General features: G+C 46.1%; 1 protein-coding gene across 1 annotated transcript in view; it reads right to left on the bottom strand.

Annotated features, from left to right (window-relative positions):
* The window catches only part of XRCC5 (X-ray repair cross complementing 5), a 490,394-nt gene that overhangs the window by 417,480 nt on the left and 50,211 nt on the right, over positions 1 to 22,703 (bottom strand). Inside the window, exon 6 of the mRNA XM_069227051.1 lies at positions 5,584 to 5,775. Within this exon, the coding sequence (XP_069083152.1) occupies positions 5,584 to 5,775 (192 nt within the window). The remainder of the gene's footprint in view (positions 1 to 5,583; positions 5,776 to 22,703) is intronic.

Here is a 22,703-nt window from a genome sequence, read left to right as displayed (position 1 = left end):
GACCCCTTCAGGGAACGGGAAGCAAAGGCAATGACCTTCTCCTCTTGATTTTCTCTTTGGATCAACACTGCTCCCAATCCAGTTACACTAGCATCAGTGTACAAGAAGGTTTTAGCGTGTGTGTCGAAATGGCCTATTGTGGGCATTTTCCCAATACAGTCTTTCACAAAAGTGAAAGCAGCTGCACAGTCTCTAGACCATGCAAATGTGTTTCCCTTTTTCAACAGGGATCTCAAAGGTTGTGTCACGCTCGCAAAGTTGGCAACAAATTTAGAATAATACTCTGCCAGCCCTAAAAAGGATCTCACACCCTCCTTGTCTTTGGGTTCAGGGGCGCTGACAATAGAATCAACCAACTCAAGCTTGGGTTTAATCCCTTCACTGGAAATAGTATGACCAAGGTAGGTCACAGAAGAAACTCTAAACTTGCATTTTTCCTTCTTAACCGTGAGGCCAGAACCAACCAGTCTACACAATACTTCTCTAAGGATTTCATCATGTTCCTCTAACGTTTTGCCATGAACCAAAATGTCGTCTTGAAAGATTAGGACACCCAAAACCCCCTCCAGAACTTTCCTCATAATACGTTGAAAACAGGCAGCAGCGGAGGATAGCCCGAAAGGCATTCTACGAAACTTGATAAGCTCCTTGCGGAGTTACAAATGACGTGAGGTGTCTAGAGTCTGGGTGTAAAACAACCTGGTGATATGCTGACGACAAATCTAGTACACTAAATACTTTTGAACCACCAAGCCCTGACAATTCCTCAGAAATATTGGGCAGGGGTTGGCCATCAACCCAAATATGCTTATTAAGGTCTCTGAGGTCCACACACATGCGAATTTGTCTCCCATTGTCCTTCGGCGCTAGAACAATGGGAGCCAACCATTCAGAGGACTCTATCTCCTCAATCACACCAGCATCCAAAAGCTTGTTAAGCTCCACTTTGAGAGGTTCTAACATTAATTTTGGAACTCCTCTCACTTTATGCACAGAAGGAGTGGCATTCTTCTTAAGAATAATTCTGTGTTCAAAATTGGACAGACAACCTAATTCTTCTCTGAACACAGTAGGGAAATCCTTCAGAATATCAAGATCCAAGTTGCTATCATTCACTACCATAACCTGACTCTTGGCATTGGGGTCCAATTTAATCCCCATATCACGTTGGTGACGCCAACCTAGTAGATTGTTCCCACGTTTTGCTACATAAACTTTCCCTACAGTGGCCTTACTTTGGAATTGAATACGCATGATCTTATAGCCTATCACTTCTATTTTAGACCCCCCATAACTGACAGGGTTGATATCAGGTGCTGTTAACGAATGGAAATCCTCCCCAAAAATTGCCCGGTAATTCTTGTCACCCACCATAGTATAAGGAGAACCCGAATCAGCTAATACTGTTACTATTTTTCCATCAAGCTCAATAGCACACTCAGGCATGGTTACAGGTCCTACATCTACCATTCCAGACTCATTCACAATGTTGCCGGAATCCGAATCAATGCATAGGATCATCTTGTTAACATTCTCAGTGACAGCATCTATATTGTTCTTGTCACTATTGCAGACTCTAGCATAGTGCCCTTTTTTCCCACACTTCCTACACTGAGAATTCCGTGCGAAACAATTAGGACTGTTCGCAGCATGTCCTGTATTACCACAACGGAAACAACGCTGAAGTCTAGGCTCTCTCTTCCTCTCTTGGGTAAATCCTGGGGTTTTACTGTCACTGTCATAGCTAACCCTCAAGACCTCCTCGCGAAAATGCGGTGCTTGAACCATGCACAAATCATTGTCTCCACTCATCTCCTTAATCCAACTATTGGTGCTCTCCATCCCTTCAACAATTGCAATGGCCTCTCTTAAGCCTGGGTTTTTCGTCAGTAGCTTCTCCTGAACTCTCTTGTTGTTAGTACATCGGACGAGTTGGTCACGGATTAAGGAATCCGTGATGTCACCAAAATCACAAGTGCGTGCTAGCGTGCGCAAAACAGCAATGTAATTACCCACACTTTCAGACTTCCCTTGTGAGCGTGCAAAAAACTTGTGTCTCTCAAGAACAACATTGAGTTTGGATTCAAAGTGTGCTGCTAAAATGGCCACAGACATCTCATAACAGTCTCTGGGTTCAACTTCTGCCCCTCCAAAGGACAAGGTCTCTAGACTATCATAGATATTCCTGCCCTCAATTCCTAAATTGTGCAACAAGACTGCTTGTTTCCTTGCAGGAGAGAACTTTTCCCCACCTATCGCTATTAAATAGGAATCAAAAAGATTCTTCCAACGCTTCCACAGAAGAATCGGGTCGCCTTTATCCGTTAGAAAAGGAGGAGGCTGAGACATTGTAGGAGTAGCCATAACTTGTAACGCGCCTTAAGTCCACTGTAGAAGAAAATCCCTTTAAACTGTTCCACAATGTAGCACTGCACAACGAAGAGGAGAAAAAGGAAAAAAATATATATATATATATAAATATATATATATATAAATCTGGCTTGGACGATTGAGACGCAAGCGCGTTGCTAGGCAGCGTTGCTATGGCTGCGCACGCAATGCAGGCTCGCGTTATTGGGCCTTCCGTATACTTCTCGTTGCCAGGGCCGCGTTGCTAGGCTCCTGTAGCAACAAATGTGCGTGCCCACTCGAGCGCGCTGGGTCCGTTGGAGGCTCGCGCTGAACTGAAAAAAAACTGTAGCCGGCAAGAAAGGACAAAAACACAAACAAATCCACTGTCCAGAGCAGACAGAAATCGTTCCTGGAACGTGTTCTCACCCCCACCTAGTGGAGACCGCGAAAAACGTCCACGCTGCCGCTGACACAGGGAAAATTTGATGGAGGTCGCCGGAGACGCCCACTCTGCCAACAACACGGAGAAGACCATCCGTTCAACCAGGAAAACAGGCACTTTCGTTCGATCAGGTAGGAAAAACGCAGCAAGTCCCTGGGAAATGGCGTCGCGACAGAAGAGTAGAAATCCGTGGGTTCTGGGTTGGTGGTCACCTCGTCGCCAGTGTTAAGCTCTGACACGGTAGTTTAGTGTAAAGAGCTTTATTCAAAAACCACCAACCCAAACAGCAGCGTCAGCTCCCATTTCCTCAACCGTCCAGTATCTCTCCACTCCGCAGACCGTCCTCGAGACCACTCAGTTAGAATCTCAATGACAGAGATTCCAGACTGTACCCAACATTCTTAAGCAGCCACAACAAATAGTTTGTCCAGCGATGGGAGATCAATAGAGGAAAACTATTTAAAATAATCTTCAAGTAGAAAAACGCAGCGTAAAGTACCAAGAAGAGGAGAAACTAAAGCAACCCTTCCACAGGATCTTCTTGGAGGCTGTGGGCACCGCTTGTGATTGACTTTTTGTCAGTGACCTTGCATTATCCTTTCATGACTGTCCAGTGTGCAGTTCACTCCCTACTCGTCAAGCCTTGCAGCACTGAGCTTGGTCAGACATCAGCAGACCTTCATGTCATGAAGTGATAAAGCAAGCAGACTTCCAATTTAAACGTGGCCTTCAAACACACGTATATTTCCAAAGAGAACTGCTTTGTTTTCCACTGGTAGCCCCATTAGTGACTGACCTTAAGATTTAATTATGTTTATTTCCTGTAGTAATATGATACAGCGCACTGGACTGCATACAGCACCTTGCATTGGCTGTCAAAGCAATGGAGACCACTGCGGGCCTACAAACATGGCTGCACACAGTGCAAGGGACACCATTTGAAAGCCTTGTGTGTATATTAAATATATCTCAACTGGTACTAATAGGTTAATACTTTTTTAACTAATTTGGTAAAATTGCAAACATTTCTTATCTGCTGTGCACACTGGGTCCCAGGTCTGGTGGCTTGGAATCTTCATTGCTTACGTCGGTTCGTGCATTGGGCAGTGCACGTCCCAGTGTAGCACGCAAGACAGACTTCCATAAACAGTAGAAGACGGTGTATGATTTTAGGTGTGCAGATATATTGTTCTCGCGAGTGAGGTTGGATGTCATTTGGCAGAGACTTGGTCGCCTCCAAACCACTTTCTCAGTGCCAACCAGAGCCCCAGTGCATCAGAGGCCCTATAGGCGCTAGTCTACTTCCGTCGGGGACTTCCACAGGACACGCGCTCTACTTACGTCCGGGACTTTTTATGCAGCCTGGTCTGGTCATGTGGGTCTCAGAGACGAGTGCAGTACTTACGACCCTGGGCTTCTTCTTGGTTCAAGAGCCAGATGTGTGCTGCGTCAGTTCAACTTCCTTCTCTTCTTTACATTCTGAATCGCTCAACAACACCGCTTCTGGCCTGGACATTAGCACAGCTGCTGGGACTCTTGATGGACCTGCCTCACCACCTTCTTTTGCACTGAGAGGATCATCTTCCCTGAAAATGTCCAGAGTCTCAAGATGCTTTTTGGTACATTTTGCAGTGTGCCCAGCGCTTCTCTCTGCAGTGCTTTATGATTTTCTTTAGATGGAAGATGAAGAAGGGTTCAGAAGAGGCACGGTCATGGTCAGTGGAAAGGCACAGATTACAGATGTCAGGGTGATATCACCATGGATCCTTCAAATTGCACAGGAGCCAATGTTTGAAGACTGTTTGTTCTGGCTCCCATTCTGGTCTGCGTTCTCCAGAGTCAATGGTCGAAGGAGTACATTTGGTTCCCAAAGGCTGAGACAAGGCCCCCGGTGTCTGGGGCATCAAGCGGTAGTCGGCCATCGTCCAGAGGTTTGCAGCAGAGTAGAGCAATATGGTTGTTGAAGTGCAGGCTGATAATCCGAAACTTCGGTTTCCAATTTGAACCAGTGGGCCCTAAAAATGTGTAAGGTGCACAAACTCAGAGCATGCTCAGTGTTTGATAAAGATGCCCGCAAAAAAAAAGTACATGATGGAGCATTGCGCATTGTGGACCAAAGCAAAATGCTTTCTTAAAGAAAAATAACTTGCAAACATCCGGTCCCAACAGTAGTTGGCAGTGGTATGCAGAGCATAAGTATCTACAGCCACAAAGGCTACGAACAAATAGTTTTTTCTCCAGGGCAGGTTTTGTTTCCATGTGTTGCTGCAATGCAGGATTTTAAAATGTAGTCCAGCCAGATTACAACAGTGGCTTTGGCAGCTACATATTTTTGTCATATATGTGGGTGGGGTAATTACACACTGCAAACTACATAGGGCATTTAACTTACACCTCACGGATGCAATTCCAGCCCATCAACCACGGCTTTACAGGAAAGTTCAAGAGACCACTTGGTTGAGATTAATTTTGAAAGTACCATTTCGTTACCAGAGCGCACGCACTGCAGCACTGTTTTGTTGTCTTACAGCGCTTAGAGTCTCAATAACAGTAAAAGTAGGGCGTCAAAGAGGTCACCGTGCAGAAAGGGAGACTTTTCTACAGACTCATTTAATTTCCACGTGTTAGATTCAGGGGGATTCAAGGGCACACGTGGGAATAACCAACAATTTGACATTTTCCCATATGGAGGACAAATATTGGACACATCTGTGGACAGTAAGCAATTTACTTGCTCTGCAGCAAACCCATTATGCACTCTTAGCACAGTGACCTTGATGGCACTTTACCTAAAGGTGTACACTTCATCCAGGCCATCTTCCTCATCCAAGGACATCATCGTTTTCTTAACCATTATTATTCCCTCATTCTGCTGATCCGATAATCCCTTCCCATAAAGGGCACTTCGAGGTCTGTTGTAGCCGTCTCCACCTCCAGCTCCATCTTCATCATCCTCCTCCTCGTCCACTGGGAAGGGCAAACTGAGGGAAAAAGAGGGAGGTTGTTCTGATGAGGTGTACACTGCAAATGATGACAAAATGTGGTAAGCGTTTGTTCCAACCCAGTATGGTGTGAATGTTGTGTCAGCCCATTCACCACCAGACAACATTGCTGTATAGGACATAAACATCCTCACATAGACCACCATTCCCTACGGTCTAAGATGCAGTACGATGTACCCTGGTACATTCCTAACACCTGAATGTTGGCCCAGCCCTCCCCCAACACACACACACACACACGGTCCCAGACACAACAACCTAGTGAACCCACCAATACAACCACTTACACAATTCAAAATCTTACATGAAGACTATTCTATTTCTGATGCGCCCCCAGATGCCTCAATCTGAATTTAGTTACAATAAGCCCATCTCATCAGAGAACATGAACAACAGAAAATAAAAGATGGCTTTTTTTTTTTGTAAACATAATTTTTGCCTTATTACACACATCTGTGTCATACACCAAATAAGATGCACCTGGAGGTCAGTGGCTGTATTCTGTAATAACTGTTTCATATTGGTTTGGTGAAATACTTTCTAACAGTATATTTTCTTGGCTATTTTGAATGAGGGACAAGAAGCTCCAGGGCTGTCATAAATGAGGAGAGCGCACCATTTTGTTCACTGAGAACTGATGCTCTACTACAGAGATACATTCCAAATTCTACAAGGATGGTTATTTTTGAATGAACTAGGAAGAGGAAGGTGACCGAAATCACTAGATTCCCCAGTCTCTTTAGATGGACAACTAAAAGGCCAGGTAGATTCCTGGAATGTGCAACTAATGAGACAGCAGGAAGTAGTTGGTGGGAAATAATTATTTTAGATCTCCCCTAGCTCAGTCTACTTGATCTTTTTCAGGGAGATTTCAGACTGATGGCTTTTAAGGGTAAATACCAGCACACAGTAAGTACACGGATTTAAACATATTTGTCAGCTGTGATATAGCAACTTGAAACTTTTTGGATATTAATGTTATGAAATACCCAACTGGTATCCCATACACTTCCCAGCTGACATGGTGCAGATGGGAGATCAGCACATGGAGCTGGGGTGTGGGGGATGAGACCAGCCTTCAGCTGCTGGGACACAATGTATGTGCATTCAGTCAGGTGTAGGTTTTCAAAAGCGAGTGGATGTCAGTAAGGTATTTCACTGAAATGATCACTTATTTTCTTAACAGTAAATAATGTTTGAAAGAATTTAAGTAGGTGAAAGAATAGATGGGTCTCTTTACTGAGTGTTTATTTTAAGAATATTCAACAGTGTTCAGCCAGAGTATATAAAATGGAATGAAGCATTACTTGATCGAGAGGAACCATGATCCAGGCTGAGGGTCAAGCAGTACCTGGCCTTGCTGAAGGTAGAGGAAGCGACACAAACCATCCTCCAAGTGGCTTACGAACAACCTTGTCGCTGAAACGCTTCTCTTTAAGGAATGCTGTTTCTTTTGTGTGGACAAGGTATGCAGGTGTAGGCTGTCTATAACTCCAGCAGGCGCCTCTTTGGTGCTAAGATCAGCTTAGTTAGCCAAGAGAGGGAAGGGATTGGGATTGGGATTAATGATTTAGAGACCCTAATATACCACCATATTGTCACAGTATTTTCTGCTATTGAGCTTATTCACAAATGTCATTGTCGCTATCCTTTTTACTTTTATAACCATTATTCAAATTGTGTGAACTAGGATAGAATTTTAACCATAACCCCATATACCTCAAGGCCACCCCAACACTGCTCCAATTTAGGAAAGAGTTGAAGATGCATCTCTTTGAAGAACACTACATCGCAATGCATTGACAGTCCACAAACCAGCTACTTCTCCTACTAGTTGTTACTTTATGCTTGTATAGCCCCTACACAGTGCCCTGCTGCCTACATACACAGATCTGCTGCAGTTATGTGGCTGCTATGTTCGCGAACTCATTGCATTCCCAGCACTTTTGAATTTCCCCGGGGGACTGGTGGGGTCAGATACTTGATGAAGTATTTGTCTCCCCTAATTACTCTCTGCACCACAGTGTGTGACCTTTTCTGGGAGGATTTACTCATTCCCGGTGGTCCTGAAGCTTGTCAGCAGACACCTCAATGGAAAGAACTGCAAGATCTTGGTGGCAGGGTGGTAAATAATAGTACATGTACTTTGTGTTCTTCCAATGATCAAGTACATATATATTTTCTTCATAGTGTAGTGCCTTGATTTTGCGAGCCTATCAATGTATTGTTTAGAGTACCCCGACCAATGTGAGACTCATCTTTACCCCCTATGCCTTATTTACCATTCCCTTTCCCATTTCCCCCTTATAAGATGACAAGTTAAAGTTTAACCACCAAAATGACATTAATTGGTGGAAGATGTGGTAATAACATCTGAAATCAAAGTTGTGTATTCTTTCTGATTTCTGACAATCAACCTGATCCAGGGGTCTGGAAGACTGAAGAGGTGCACCACCACTAGAAGACATTTTCTGCAGCCCCTCAGAGCAATGAAGCCAGTAGTTAGAAGACCCAGGGTCTAGATACAGAAGCCTAGGAGACAGATGACCCATTTTGCACAACAGTGTCTGCGGAGGAGGGTGGAGGCTCTGGTTTGAACTGATCTCTTCAGCAAGTTGGACAAAAAGATTTAACTTGAAACTGGACTTCTACCTTGTTGTCCTGAATGAGAGGGGACTTCATCTCCCGGGCTAAACTGCAGGGAAGGCGAGAGAAGCAACCTCCGAGCTCCCACACTGCTCTCTAGCACATTCATCTTTGCACCTATGTGGGACACCTGGCTGCTTGTTTGTTGGCCTGAGTTGGGGAGATTACATCTCCCAAGCTGCACTGGAGGGATGGGGGGAGGGGAACTTGCCTGCTTCTACTGCACTATGGAGCGTTCATCCTTCCTTCTGCATGGACCCATTTACGACCCTTCAGAGGCTGGGCCATCCCTTTTTGCCTTCTCTCAACTTTAACAGTGAATTTTGGTTCTCTTACGTCTCTACTATGGAGAAAAGAAAGACACCAGGAAACTGAGGAGTGAGTATGTATTTGTCTTTAAGTATCTACCACCGACAATTTTTTGGAACATGCTGTGGGGACCATTAGTTGGAATCATTAATGGGCCAAGGCAGGTTATCTGTTTCTTCAAGACTGATTAACCGTGAGCTTATGAACTTTCAAATCTCCTCCAGATCCAGCCCCAGGCCAGGACAGAAAACGCTTATGTAAGTGAAGCTAACCTGACTATTGAGGTTGAAATACATGATGTGCTTCCTCAAACTTTCATTCCATCACTCCTCCTCCTCCAAAAGGAAAAGGGGTCCACCCAAAACCAGGGGTTCTCCCTAAAAGCCCAGCAGAGGCTTGTATGAAATCTTGGGACTCCTATTCAATCTAAACGTGATATTTTGGTAAATTGTTATCTTTAATTAAGCCTTATTTTGACAAATATATTGGAAAGAATGTCTATGTTGGAAATGCTATTTCTTGTCCTTGTTATGCTTCTTTACACATCAAGGTCTCCCGTGATGCTACCACTTCCCAAGCTGACTTACTGTTAACAACCCCCATGCAACCTGTAGCCAACCCCTTGGTTAATGCTGGTGTTTCTGAAGCTCAATTATTGTCTTTCTCCGAAAGCACCCTCTTTAATGGGCCACCTGTGTTGCTTTACACTTCAGAATAACATAACTATGCACTTCAGGACCATTTAGGGCACAATGTGAAACAATCACTCCCAGACACCTTAATAAGTAGAATAATCAAGTTTATTTATGGGACAAGTTCTCATATAGCTAAACTGACCACACTAAAATATCATGAAAAATAACATGAGAATAACTGCAGGAATATAAGCACTCTGTGATATCAGGAAAAATAACATGAAAGAAGCTGCAAGAATAAATGCATACTACACCTACACACACACCATGCTCAAATGATTATAAAATGAAAGGCTTCACCGAAAACAGATTCTGCATCCCTCCGCCGTACACCAAGCCGGGGAACCCAAATCGACTAGCGCAGGGAGTCTCATTCGGGACAATCAGTCCTCCTGGTGTTGCGTACAACCCAGAAGAGAGTTCCAAAACCAGTCCATCAGGGCTCCTGACCTTTATAGTATTTACTACCGCCCAGGAGTCTTTGAGAAAAAGACCCCCTCCTTTACAAATTGTGCAATCGGTGGTACCTTGTTCACCCTTCGAGAAGTCTCTGCGGAACGGGCCAGGTTCCCAGAAGAGGGCTCCAAGGTGAAGCTTGCATTCCTCCTTGAGTACAGGTGCATCCCACTGTCCTAACTGATTCGTGGAATGTAAATACTGCCCTCTGTACCAGGCAGATGGAGCAAAGCTGAGCAGAAAAACACCCCACCCTGAAGCTTGCAGAAGTTTGTGGAAAAACACAGAACAGTGCTTCACGCACAGAACCAGACTCGACAAGATGGAGTCTTGAGCCAATGTAAAACAGAAGCAGAGGCCAAGGTCCATCGTATATTACCATGCATTATTTTGTTGCCCTTACACTGCACCACTGTTTACCTTGCATGTAGTGCATGTAGCAATACATCACCACATAAAACAAAATGTTGTTAATGCTCCCCTCCAATCTATCTGCAACGATTTTGACTAAGGTCCCACCTCTAGCCATAGAAAAATAGCAGCTACGATCAACTAAAGAAATCATCTCACTGTGTGAGAGCGGGGACTGTGTAATGTTAGAAACCCAGTTCAGTTGCAGAACTTTTTTTTTTTTTAACTGTACCATTAAAGCACTGGTCCCAGTATGATCAAACGTATCCCATCATGCTACTTTTATAGGCCGTCTCCCTCAAAACCTTCCCTTCCCTTAATTAGTAAGATTAGTACTACCTCACTTATTGTAAGACCTCCTAAATCTGCCTAAACAGTTTACCCCGCCAGCCTCCCAGGAGGATAAGGACTGATTTCCTTGTCAACTGGAAAGTCCAGATCTTTCCTATCCTTCACCAGGCCCTGGTGATTACAGAAGTAAGATACATCTTCATACACCTATAACCCAGTAAATACCACTGAAAGGACCATTTAATTCTCTAGGAAATGAGCAGATTAGATCTTCTCCTAGAATACTGTGGGGTTGTCTTCTCAATTCGAAAACAACAATTAGATCTCCCTAAATAAGCAGTACAATATCCTCTTTTCCCAGGAAACCTGAGCCATCTCCAATACCTTTATAGATGTTTTTTCCTCCTTTGGAATTGCTGCTATTCCTTCTTCTTCTTCAGGGCGAGCCAAGGGTGGCTTTGCAGAATGGGCTGCTGTTTCATTAGGTTTAAACATCCCCAATATATCCTCTCAAAGACTTAACACTCTATCCTTAATATTCAAGGATAATTGGACCAAAGTTTTTTGTTACTTAGGGCCATATGTACGAACACTTTTTCCCATAGACACAGAATGGGTAAAAACCTTTGCTACATCTGGCCCTTAATGTCTACAATTTTAATCTAAGTAATTTTAGCAATATATTACCTCGTAGCTTAGTTGGATTGATTTATTTGATCACCTGATAAACATGGTCGTTCTGATTTTTCATCAGTAATTTTAGCAGACAACTTCAGTGTAAAGTTAGGTGACAGTTTAACATGTTTGAGTTGGAATTATTTATTTGTGAGCAACCGAGTAAGAACTGGAGATCTGGTCGACTGGGTGAGGCTCTGTGAGATCTAGTGATACAGAAGACTCTTGTAAACTTACATGAGTGTCTTCAACCTAAAGCTCTCCACCCTCAAGCACAATATTATTCCCATGTAACTCATTAAAGCTTGTTTTTCAGTCATCAATTATCTCTTTGTTTCCCTAACTCTGTTGGCTAACATTATTACTTAGACTAAATTGGAACTCCGGTTTAGTGACCAAAATACTAGTTTTTACCATTATTTTAATTTTTCTAGTACATTTACAAGGTTAATAATTCCATGAGATGTAATAAGACTTGTTGGAATCCAGTAACTTCCTAAGAAATGTATTGCGTATATTTAAACAAAGTATTTGACTGTCTTGAAATTAATTTTTTGTGCTTTTATCATCCACAGCAATTTTTTTAGGGTCGAGCCTGCGTCGCATGCGCTTGAGCATGCGTTTTGCTTGCAAGATGCTTTAGGAGTTAGAAAAGGGCTCATTTAGAGCCCCATCCATGTCATGTCAGTGTCTTTCATTGGTTCGTGGGCTTGCCTGGTAAAATTGCCTTGCTTTCATTAGTGGAAGGCACGCATACGTCATGCCTTTTCCGTTGGTTAGCCCTCCTCGAGCGCAGCGGGCAAGTACTGAAAACATGCGAGGCTAGCTGTTTTCCATCTAGTTTATGGACTATTTTTTTAAATCTTTTTTCGCAGCGCGATCTCGCTTGGCAGAAGTCGAGCGCTTTCCATGACATCGACCCTGTTACATAGTTAATTGTACTTTTGCCGGTTACGTAGATAATTGCACTTTTGCCGATAGGTTTCACTACGAGTGAACTGTAGCAGCGTGATTGTGCTCTTCTGTTTCCATTTAATGTGGCAAGAAAAGTCAGGCTGGGCGTTTACAACTGCTAATACCTCTAACTCGGAGAAATGTGAGACCCGTTGCATTGCAAATGCTTGTTTTATTAGCACTGAGTACTCTTAGAAGTTAATGCATAGCCTGACCAATAGGTCTCTTTGTTCAGGCACATATTAACTTTCTCAAGGGTCTACCTTTAGCTAATTTGCCACTTTCCTCTCTGGATACTCATTCCTTTTTATGGGCGAGCACAAAGTGCTCCGTCCATTCTGTAATCTCTCTTTGGGCTTGAAAACACACCCCTGCCACATCAGTCACTTACATTGGTTCGTGGGCTTGCCTGTTAAAATCTGCTTGCTTTCATTTGTGAAAGGCATGCATACGTCATACCTTTTCCGGTGTTAGCCCACCTGCACAGCACCGGTAAAGTACCAAAAACATACGAGGCTCGATGTTTTCAGCCTGAAGTCCGGACTACTTTACCTGTTTATTTTCCAAGCAGAGCGATCGCTGTGCATTTTACATAGTGCGATCACGCTGCGTTTTTTTTTGCTTTACAGCGTTAATAGCTCTAACTCGAACAAATGCGAGACCCGTTCCATTGAAAATGCTTTTTATTTTTCTTTAGACACGATTTAAGTGTTGGCGCATACAACAGCCCATGTTCCAGGAGCCTTTACGAATCAAACTTGGAATGATGGTCTCCTTTAATCATCAATGTACTGAATGCTGCTAAACTTATTGAAGCCATCATATAATTTACGGCTAACCTTGACCTCTAAAATCTACTTTAAGATATGTGGGTTTAAGTCCACTAAAATTAAAACTGCAACTGTCAAAACTAGAAGGACTGAAAAGGTTAATTCCTTCAAAGCAAACAAAATCTAGATCCAAAACTGAAAAGAAAATGTTTTATCAATGCTTATTCAAGCTTACTTTTGTCCCCATTTGGCCGGAAGACGCTGCAAAGCATGAGGTTTCAGCTATTTTTATGTGCATAGTATCTGAAAGTTTAATCTGGAATGCAATATTTTTTTGGCATTATGCATTCTACATTTAGCAGAAAGCTGACAAATTATATGTGGATACAGGGGAAGGGAGAGGCCAAAACATGTCTTGCCTGGAGGGGCAGGGGGGAGACGGACACACACATACACTCAGAGATCCCCATGAGCGTTCCATGATTAATTAGGGAATTCATTTTATAAAGCATACTGATATCCCGAAGGGTTTCCTAGAGCTCAATGACAAAAAACATGTGAACAGATGTAAGCCAGACCAACACCTATCAAAGTACACATTGCAAAATAACCATATTTCTAGTACTATATGTATCAACTATGCGTTAAGGGACTTGCTGGGTAAGATCGGGGCAAGAATAGATAACTGAGGTTGTGTGTGTTCTCTGAAGGGGTAAAATAATCAAGAAAGTACCTGAGGCTGGAACGGAAGCAAAACAGAATCGGAAGGTGGAAATGGAAGTGAAGAGGGGAATGGAAGTCTGCAAGAAAAACTGTGAAGATAACGCAAGTAAAACAACAGTAAGCTAAAGCAGGGAAACAACAGACAAACTTTCATAAATTATAGTTTGTCTGCTCCTCTGAAGTGATCTCTCTGTGAGTTGAAAAAAGATGTTACAAGAAGGCCAGGAGCGGATTAATCTCACAAGGTTCTGGGGGGCACCCAGCAGCTCTTAAGGAAAAAGAGGCCTCAAAACACACTGGCACCCTCGGTAACAAAGATAATCCAGACTATAATGCAACACACAAAAAACACAGGGACCAGGTCAAGGAACAACAAAACAGAAATTCAGCTCTGGGAACAGCGGGACTGGTTTCAGGGTCAGTAACAGGACTGGAACACACAGAGCCGAAATACCGAAAACAAGCTTAGGAAAGATCTACACGCAAGCAAGGCTAAAGAAAAAATATGCAAATAGGCAAGGAGTCTGCATAGAACAGGGAAGATCAAGAAGAGTGCAGGGAGGAGACTATAAATAACAGCTAACACAGGAACAGAGGTGTAGGGGGAAAAAGGACAGAAGCAGATACTACGAAATAGCCCAAATCAGGAAAACAGGTTCAGGAAATAGCATGTGTATTTGTAAAGTGCACGTTCACCCAGAAAGGTGTCTTGGTGCTGAATAACAGATGTTTATTGTTACCCAGTTCAATGGTACTCATTGAATCGACCCCAGATGGATTAAAGGCTGAGTGGACCCACTGGGATCTGAACCTGTGGCCATGAAGTCAAACACAGGCCCCTACAGTGGATGCATTAGTCCACTAAGCCACCAGGGAAACAGACTCAAACAACAAGCCTGGAATGACAGCAGCAGGAACATGACGGAGCACAAGGAGACTGAGTAGATGACACTTGTGAGCTGCTTCCTTCCGGGCTCACAGGGATCAAACAGCTGGAGGGTCAGAGGAAGAGCACAGATGCAGGGCGAGCGCCAGGTGCAAGGAATCTGTTGAACCCCAATGAAGCGAAGGCTGAGCTGGGGCTTGTGAGAGAGAAGACAGAGAAAATGGGGAGATACAAGAAAGGGAATAGGAAAGCCTTTAGAGGAGTATGGATCAGAGCAAACCTAGAGAAGGTTCAAAATGCAATTACAAAGCAGTCAGAATAACCTTAGGATCCATTCTAGTGAATTAGGCCCTGAATGTTTCATTCCACATCCTTGTTGAGTTCATCCCCACAGGTCATGGTGTGCGTGTTACACTCACATAGCCACTGTTAGCACCTATAATCAGTAGATCAGCTTTCAATCACACTCTTTTTAGCTCTGGCCCAGTGGGACAGTTTCAGCCGTCTCACAAGGCTGTTGTTTTTCCAACCAGTTCACACATAATGTAGATGCATAAGAGTGCTCTGGCCAGCAGGTGTCACCATCGGTCTGGTACATTGCTATGCACATTTTGCTTCTGCCCAGCACAGCACCGGGCAGTGGATCCGCCCACTTTATTCACTCGTTGCCTCCATCTGGAGAGACTGAAAAAGTCTGTGCACATTGTTCATATCCGCCTAAAAGCAGCTCCGTTAAGTCAGTGACAGAGCTGGTTCAAAGTTTGCTTTTTATTTCATTTATTGTTTAATATTAACTTTAAATACAAACTTCTCATTTGGTCCTCTCTTCAGTGGTAGTCAAATGGGGATTCATTTTTTACTCCTTTTTAGGGTCGAGCCTGCATTGCATGAGCTCGCGCATGCGTATCGCAGCGAGACTCTTTAGTGTTCAGAAAAGGGCTCGGAGCCCTGTCAACGTCAAGTCAATGTTTTTAATTGGTTCGTGGGCTTGCCTAATAAAATCTGCTTGCTTTCATTAGTTGAAGGCACGCATACGTCATGCCTTTTCCGGTGGCTAGCCTTCCTCGAGCGCAGCTACCAAGTACAGAAAACATGCGAGGCTCGCTGTTTTCCATCGGGCTCGTGGACTTCTTTTTCTCTAATTTACGAGCGCGATCTCGCTTGGCAGAAGTCGAGGGCTTTACGTAGTTAATTGCACTTTTTCAAGTTACGTATATAAATGCACTTTTGCCCGATAGGTGAAAAGTCGGTTAGGAGTTTACAACGCTATCAGCTCTAACATGAGCAAACGCAAGACCCGTTGCATTACAAATGCTTGTTTAAGTTGCTGCTGTTAAAAGTGTTAAAACTATCTGTGATTCAGGTGCTTGGTTGTGTGGTGATTTATTCTTGCTCATTGTCAATAATACAATTGGAACCACAAAAAGGTTTTGGTGACAATCACTACTAAATCGTCTACATGAGTCAATGCTTTCAAATATAATTATTTTTATTACAGGCATCTAGCACCACATTTATTACTTATTTTTGTGACACAGGCTTGCAATAAAAAAATAAAAAAATCATAGGACTAGCCTGTCAAGGCCAGACATACTGGCTTAGCCAATGCTTGTTCATCCCCCAATGTACAATAAAGGGGTCTCAAATTCTTTCTTTACTTTGCCCACCACGTTTACAAAATGCTGTACATCGTTGTAGTTTTGTAACATACTCTGCCACATTCTCGTACACTTTCTGAGCTCTAATTCGCTATCACAAACGAAACCAAAATGCTTTGGTAGAGCGGCCCCAACCACAAGTGTGCCTCTGAAATCAGTGGCCTTGCACCAACCTCTGCTGAAGCATCCCTGTTACTGGGGAGGGCACTTGTTATGGTGACTGGGACTGAGGAGATGACTCGCGTGGATACGAGCAGCACCGGCAGAGCACAGCCTTCACCTCACATGGAGGCCCGTGCCACCGGCAGAGCGCAGCCTTCACCTCACATGGAGACCCGTGCCACCGGCAGAGCGCAGCCTTCACCTCACATGGAGACCCGTGCCACCGGCAGAGCGCAGCCTTCACCTCACATGGAGACCCGTGCCACCGGCAGACTGCAGCCTTCACCTCACAAGGAGGCCCGAGCCACCGGCAGAGTGCAGCCTTCACCTCACATGGAGGCCCGTGCCACCGGCAAAGCACAGCCTTCACCTCACATGGAGGCCCGTGCCACCGGCAGAGCACAGCCTTCACCTCACATGGAGGCCCGTGCCACCGGCAGAGCACAGCCTTCACCCCACATGGAGGCCCGTGCCACCGGCAGAGCACAGCCTTCACCCCACATGGAGGCCCGTGCCACCGGCAGACCGCAGCCTTCACCTCACATGGAGGCCCGTGCCACCGGCAGACCGCAGCCTTCACCTCACAAGGAGGCCCGAGCCACCGGCAGAGTGCAGCCTTCACCTCACATGGAGGCCCGTGCCACCGGTAAAGCACAGCCTTCACCTCACATGGAGGCCCGTGCCACCGGCAGAGCACAGCCTTCACCTCACATGGAGGCCCGTGCCACCGGCAGAGCACAGCCTTCACCCCACATGGAGGCCCGTGCCACCGGCAGACCGCAGCCTTCACCTCACATGGAGGCCCGTGCCACCGACAGAGCACAGCCTTCACCTCACCTGGAGGCCCGTACCACCGGCAGACCGCAGCCTTCACCTCACCTGGAGGCCCGTACCACCGGCAGACCGCAGCCTTCACCTCACATGGAGGCCTGTTGTCACCCTGCCTCACTCACCGGAGCACGCACCTGCGTGGATACGAGCAGCACCAGCAGAGCACAGCCTTCCCCTCACATGGAGGCCCATGCCACCGGCAGACCACAGCCTTCACCTCACATGGAGGCCCGTGCCACCGGCAGACCGCAGCCTTCACCTCACATGGAGACCCGTGCCACCGGCAGAGCGCAGCCTTCACCTCACATGGAGGCCCGTGCCACCGGCAGACCGCAGCCTTCACCTCACATGGAGGCCTGTTGTCACCCTGCCTCACTCACCGGAGCACGCACCTGCGTGGATACGAGCAGCACCAGCAGAGCACAGCCTTCCCCTCACATGGAGACCCGAGCCACCGGCAGACCGCAGCCTTCACCTCACATGGAGACCCGTGCCACCGGCAGACCACAGCCTTCACCTCACATGGAGACCCGTGCCACCGGCAGAGCGCAGCCTTCACCTCACATGGAGGCCCGTGCCACCGGCAGATCACAGCCTTCACCTCACATGGAGGGCCGTGCCACCGGCAGAGCGCAGCCTTCACCTCACATGGAGACCCGTGCCACCGGCAGAGCGCAGCCTTCACCTCACATGGAGACCTGAGCCACCGGCAGATCACAGCCTTCACCTCACATGGAGGCCCGTGCCACCGGCAGAGCACAGCCTTCACATAACATGGAGACCCGAGCCACCGGCAGATCACAGCCTTCACCTCACATGGAGGCCCGTGCCACCGGCAGAGCGCAGCCTTCACCTCACATGGAGACCCGTGCCACCGGCAGAGCGCAGCCTTCACCTCACATGGAGACCCGTGCCACCGGCAGACCGCAGCCTTCACCTCACAAGGAGGCCCGAGCCACCGGCAGAGTGCAGCCTTCACCTCACATGGAGGCCCGTGCCACCGGCAAAGCACAGCCTTCACCTCACATGGAGGCCCGAGCCACCGGCAGAGTGCAGCCTTCACCTCACATGGAGGCCCGTGCCACCGGCAAAGCACAGCCTTCACCTCACATGGAGGCCCGTGCCACCGGCAGAGCACAGCCTTCACCTCACATGGAGGCCCGTGCCACCGGCAGACCGCAGCCTTCACCTCACATGGAGACCCGTGCCACTCTGCCTCACTCACCGGGGCACGCGCCTGCGTGGATACGAGCACCTCACCTGGAGGCCCGTGCCACCGGCAGACCGCAGCCTTCACCTCACATGGAGGCCTGTTGTCACCCTGCCTCACTCACCGGAGCACGCACCTGCGTGGATACGAGCAGCACCAGCAGAGCACAGCCTTCCCCTCACATGGAGGCCCGTGCCACCTGCAGACCACAGCCTTCACCTCACATGGAGGCCCGTGCCACCGCAGAGCGCAGCCTTCACCTCACATGGAGACCCGTGCCACCGGCAGACCGCAGCCTTCACCTCACATGGAGACCCGTGCCACCGGCAGAGCGCAGCCTTCACCTCACATGGAGGCCCGAGCCACCGGCAGAGCGCAGCCTTCACCTCACATGGAGACCCGTGCCACCGGCAGATCACAGCCTTCACCTCACATGGAGGGCCGTGCCACCGGCAGAGCGCAGTCTTCACCTCACATGGAGACCCGTGCCACCGGCAGAGCGCAGCCTTCACCTCACATGGAGACCCGAGCCACCGGCAGATCACAGCCTTCACCTCACATGGAGGCCCGTGCCACCGGCAGAGCACAGCCTTCACATAACATGGAGACCCGAGCCACCGGCAGATCACAGCCTTCACCTCACATGGAGACCCGTGCCACTCTGCCTCACTCACCGGGGCACGCGCCTGCGTGGATACGAGCACCTCACATGGAGGCCCGTGCCACCCTGCCTCACTCACCGGAGCATGTACCTGTGCCCTGGATATTGGGCATGAGGCTCCACCAGTCTCATCTGTGCCGAGCCTGCTTCAGCTGTGGGCAATGCAGGACCACACACCAGCGGGGCCGGCCTCAACCACAACCAAGAGTGGACCAATCCAACCTGGAGTTACAAGGACTAAGGCATGGTGCTAGGGAACTGCTTCAAAGGAGCTGGAATATTCGTCTTTTTGAGACTGATGGGTACTAATTCAACACTTACTGGGTTTGTTTTGCAGAGCAGTAGATACAATGAGGGGAACACTGGAGAGGGGGGCCAGAAGACCTATCCCAACCTAGTTCATCACAGGACATGTGTCTGGGTTTGCACTGTAAGGATCATGCATTTCCAGTATTTTAAAAACTGCTCTGTAACATTCACATACCTTTTTCTACTCCCATGCAATAAAACAACTGTGGGCTAAGACATTACTACAGTAAGGTTTGTTCGTAATCTCTGGTTTCCCCACACAGTAATTGTCCCCAATGAAAACTGCATTCTGCACTGTTCTGGCCCTTTAATGTTTTAGGTACAGTATTGTGCAGTGAGACTGAGGTAAAGTACTTTTATTTTAAGTACCGCTCGACTTCACTACCCTGAGGGTTAAGTGTTAAAGGGATGTGCTTGTGCTCAGTTTTGGGCTCAACGGTAAGGTTAAACACCAGGACACTGGAGCTAATGTACTCTGATGGTTGCAAAAAACACATCTTGACCCTGGAAAAAGTTCTCACACTCCTTTCACTGTCTTCAGTCTTACTAATCCAGTACTCTGCTTCCTGTCACTATCCACTCAGAAACCACCTTCCTCGAGGGCCTGGAGCAGTCCAAAGAGCTGGAGAAGTTTTAAAAGAACTTTCCTGCAGAGCCAACATGTATGTGGTTTCACTTCCTCTGCCATGATTAATGTCACGAGATGTGTGGGCAGACTCTTTGTTTTGAAGTAAACGGATCTTCTGCTCTTTTGTATTATTCTCATGGTGGTTCATATCTCCGGTGTACATTAATGAACATATGGTCGTGGTAGATAACAGTATTGGTATGTTGAGGCGCTGTGTTCCTCCACACTCAGCCGCTTTTAAAAGATGCTACTACACAGCAGTGGTCTGAAGATGTGGTTTTCTTCACAGAGTCCCATCCACTTCAGCTGCAACTGACAAACCGAGAACGTCAACTTATAGCATCACAAAGAGCTTAATGCACTACGGGATTCGACCCTAAGTAACTGAAGGCCACACCAGGTTTTCAGTTTCCTCCTGAAAATGTAGCAGACTGACTCTCTTTATGGAAAGTGGCAGGCTGTTCCATGACTTAGTTTCAAAGTGAGCAAAAGATCTACCACCATCCTTTGTTTATGCACTCTGGTTATTTGCACTCAAAAAGTCTTGAAACCGACCTGAGAGTTTGGCATGAAGCTTAGCTCCTCAGTTTAAGTTGTACAACCCAGGTTGTTTATTTGTCCCATGCACGGGATTTTAAATATTATTTTTGCAACTCTCTGCCAATCAATGTGGCTCGGTCAAATAGCTAGACATACGTTCCCTCATCAGTTTTATATATATATATATATATATATGTATATATATATATATATATATAGCACTTCTGGCTATATATGGCAGTGTATTAAATATATGAACGAAACGTTAATTTTGTGGCTCAGAAGTGCTACAACTTGACAATTTACATACACTATCTTAGCACTGCTGGGAATGCACACAAAAATGATAAACCAAAGAGGGAAAGCGGCAGAGCCAGATCCATGAGTTGACCTCCCACTGCTGAGGGATTTGGTCAGACTCCTTAAAGCATTGGTACTCACAAACATTTCCCCAAGGGCCAAAAAGTTAGGTCTGTCATGCGACGGAGGGCTGCATTGATGGCATAAGGGTGGCAGTCGAGGGCTTGTAGAGGTCTGGCCAAAATAAGCATTATGCTAATAACAGGGCTTTATTTTAAGTTGAAAAAATGAGCAGTAGTAAACCGCTCTGTAAAGGCCATCACTAACATGTTTTGTCATTTATTTCCAAGCTGGGAGTATGTGTCAAAAGGGAAGGGGCTCCAAATACTCTTCAAAACACTTCTCCCCGCCACTTCTAATAATCACACTGTGGATACTTGTACACGTTAGTAAGGCCTGCCTGACCAGAATAGTATGTTTGGCATCATGTATTTGATTGCATTTTTAAAACAGTACCAAAACTTCAATGTTTATATACGTGTAGACGTATTTAAACATTGCAAATTTAATAGAATAAATGTGAAAATTTCGGAGGGGGCCCCGATGATTTTTTTAGCACTTGGGGGGAGGAGGGTGTTTAAAAAGGTTGAAGGCCACTGGTCCAGACCTATGGGGCGGGGAGCCAAAAGGACACCCTGTGACAAGGTGTGAAGAAGTGAGTGTTCATTGTTCAACAATTGAACGGATATGCCACTAGGGGGAGCGCCATCCACATAAATACGATTCACAGGTCAAACTTTTTGTAAGGAACCTGAAAAAAGATTTAAGAATAGAAGTCTAAACTGACATCCTCGAAATGTCAAATGGCTCTTCTTAGTCGGTGCATCAGTCTTTTTAGTTCCATCGAAGAAAACGAAAACAAAATGCTACCAGCCACGTAAACAGCTTTGGCGACACATATGCCCAATGTTACAGCAACGCAGCGGTAAGAGTTCCCTCACTGGTTAATGGACGGTCTGGTAACGAGCTCATGAGGGTATTTAAATGGATAATACGTTTGCCACAAATGTCTTTGAAATTAAACTCGGTGATTCTCATTTCTCTGGTACCATTCAGTGTCTACGTTTTTTAAAAGTTGTAATTGTTTAAGAAGTCAGTCGTGTAAACTTTGACCTGTCAAAGCACGAGCCGTCCTGAAGTCGGTAAAAAAAAGAGGCGAATTTTCACTTCACTTCACTTCGGGCGTGAGTGACTTAGTAGCAGCCGAGATCTCCGTGTGGCCTCTTCGTTTCAGTGCTTAATTTGTAAACAAAAAACGTGTCGGTGCCCAAACTCATCTCTGAAACATGCGGCTGCTGCAATTAAATGTGCGAACACGCAATACTGAGGCAGAGTGATCCTAAAACCATCTCGGGGCTCTTCAATCCATTTACAGCCACTCCCTGCCCCTTCAGCTCATCCTGCAACTTTCTGCATTTGTGAAGCTTTTTCGTTTTTCTCTTCCTCCGCCTTTCCCACAAGGGTCTTTTGCTTGCAGAAAATGCTTGAGGCAGAAAAATAAGTGCTGGTGCCCCGCAACGGAAACCACCGGATTAAATTAAGCACCGATTCGTATTTGCACACGATGCTGCCACAGACTTCTGCATTGTGCACACATTGTGCAACGCACAGCTCCGAACCAGAGCATCCCCACGTGGTTGTCAGCAGGGGCAAGGCTTGGTTAGTATGATGGGGGTGTTAGATTCAGATTTCCCGACAATCATGCTGGCACAGGTTGTTAAAATACATCATA

Source organism: Pleurodeles waltl, chromosome 3_2 (assembly GCF_031143425.1).
Source record: "Pleurodeles waltl isolate 20211129_DDA chromosome 3_2, aPleWal1.hap1.20221129, whole genome shotgun sequence".
Taxonomy (NCBI): Eukaryota; Metazoa; Chordata; class Amphibia; order Caudata; family Salamandridae; genus Pleurodeles; species Pleurodeles waltl.
Note: the sequence above shows the minus strand (reverse complement) of the source record. Positions and strands in the feature narration are given on the sequence as shown.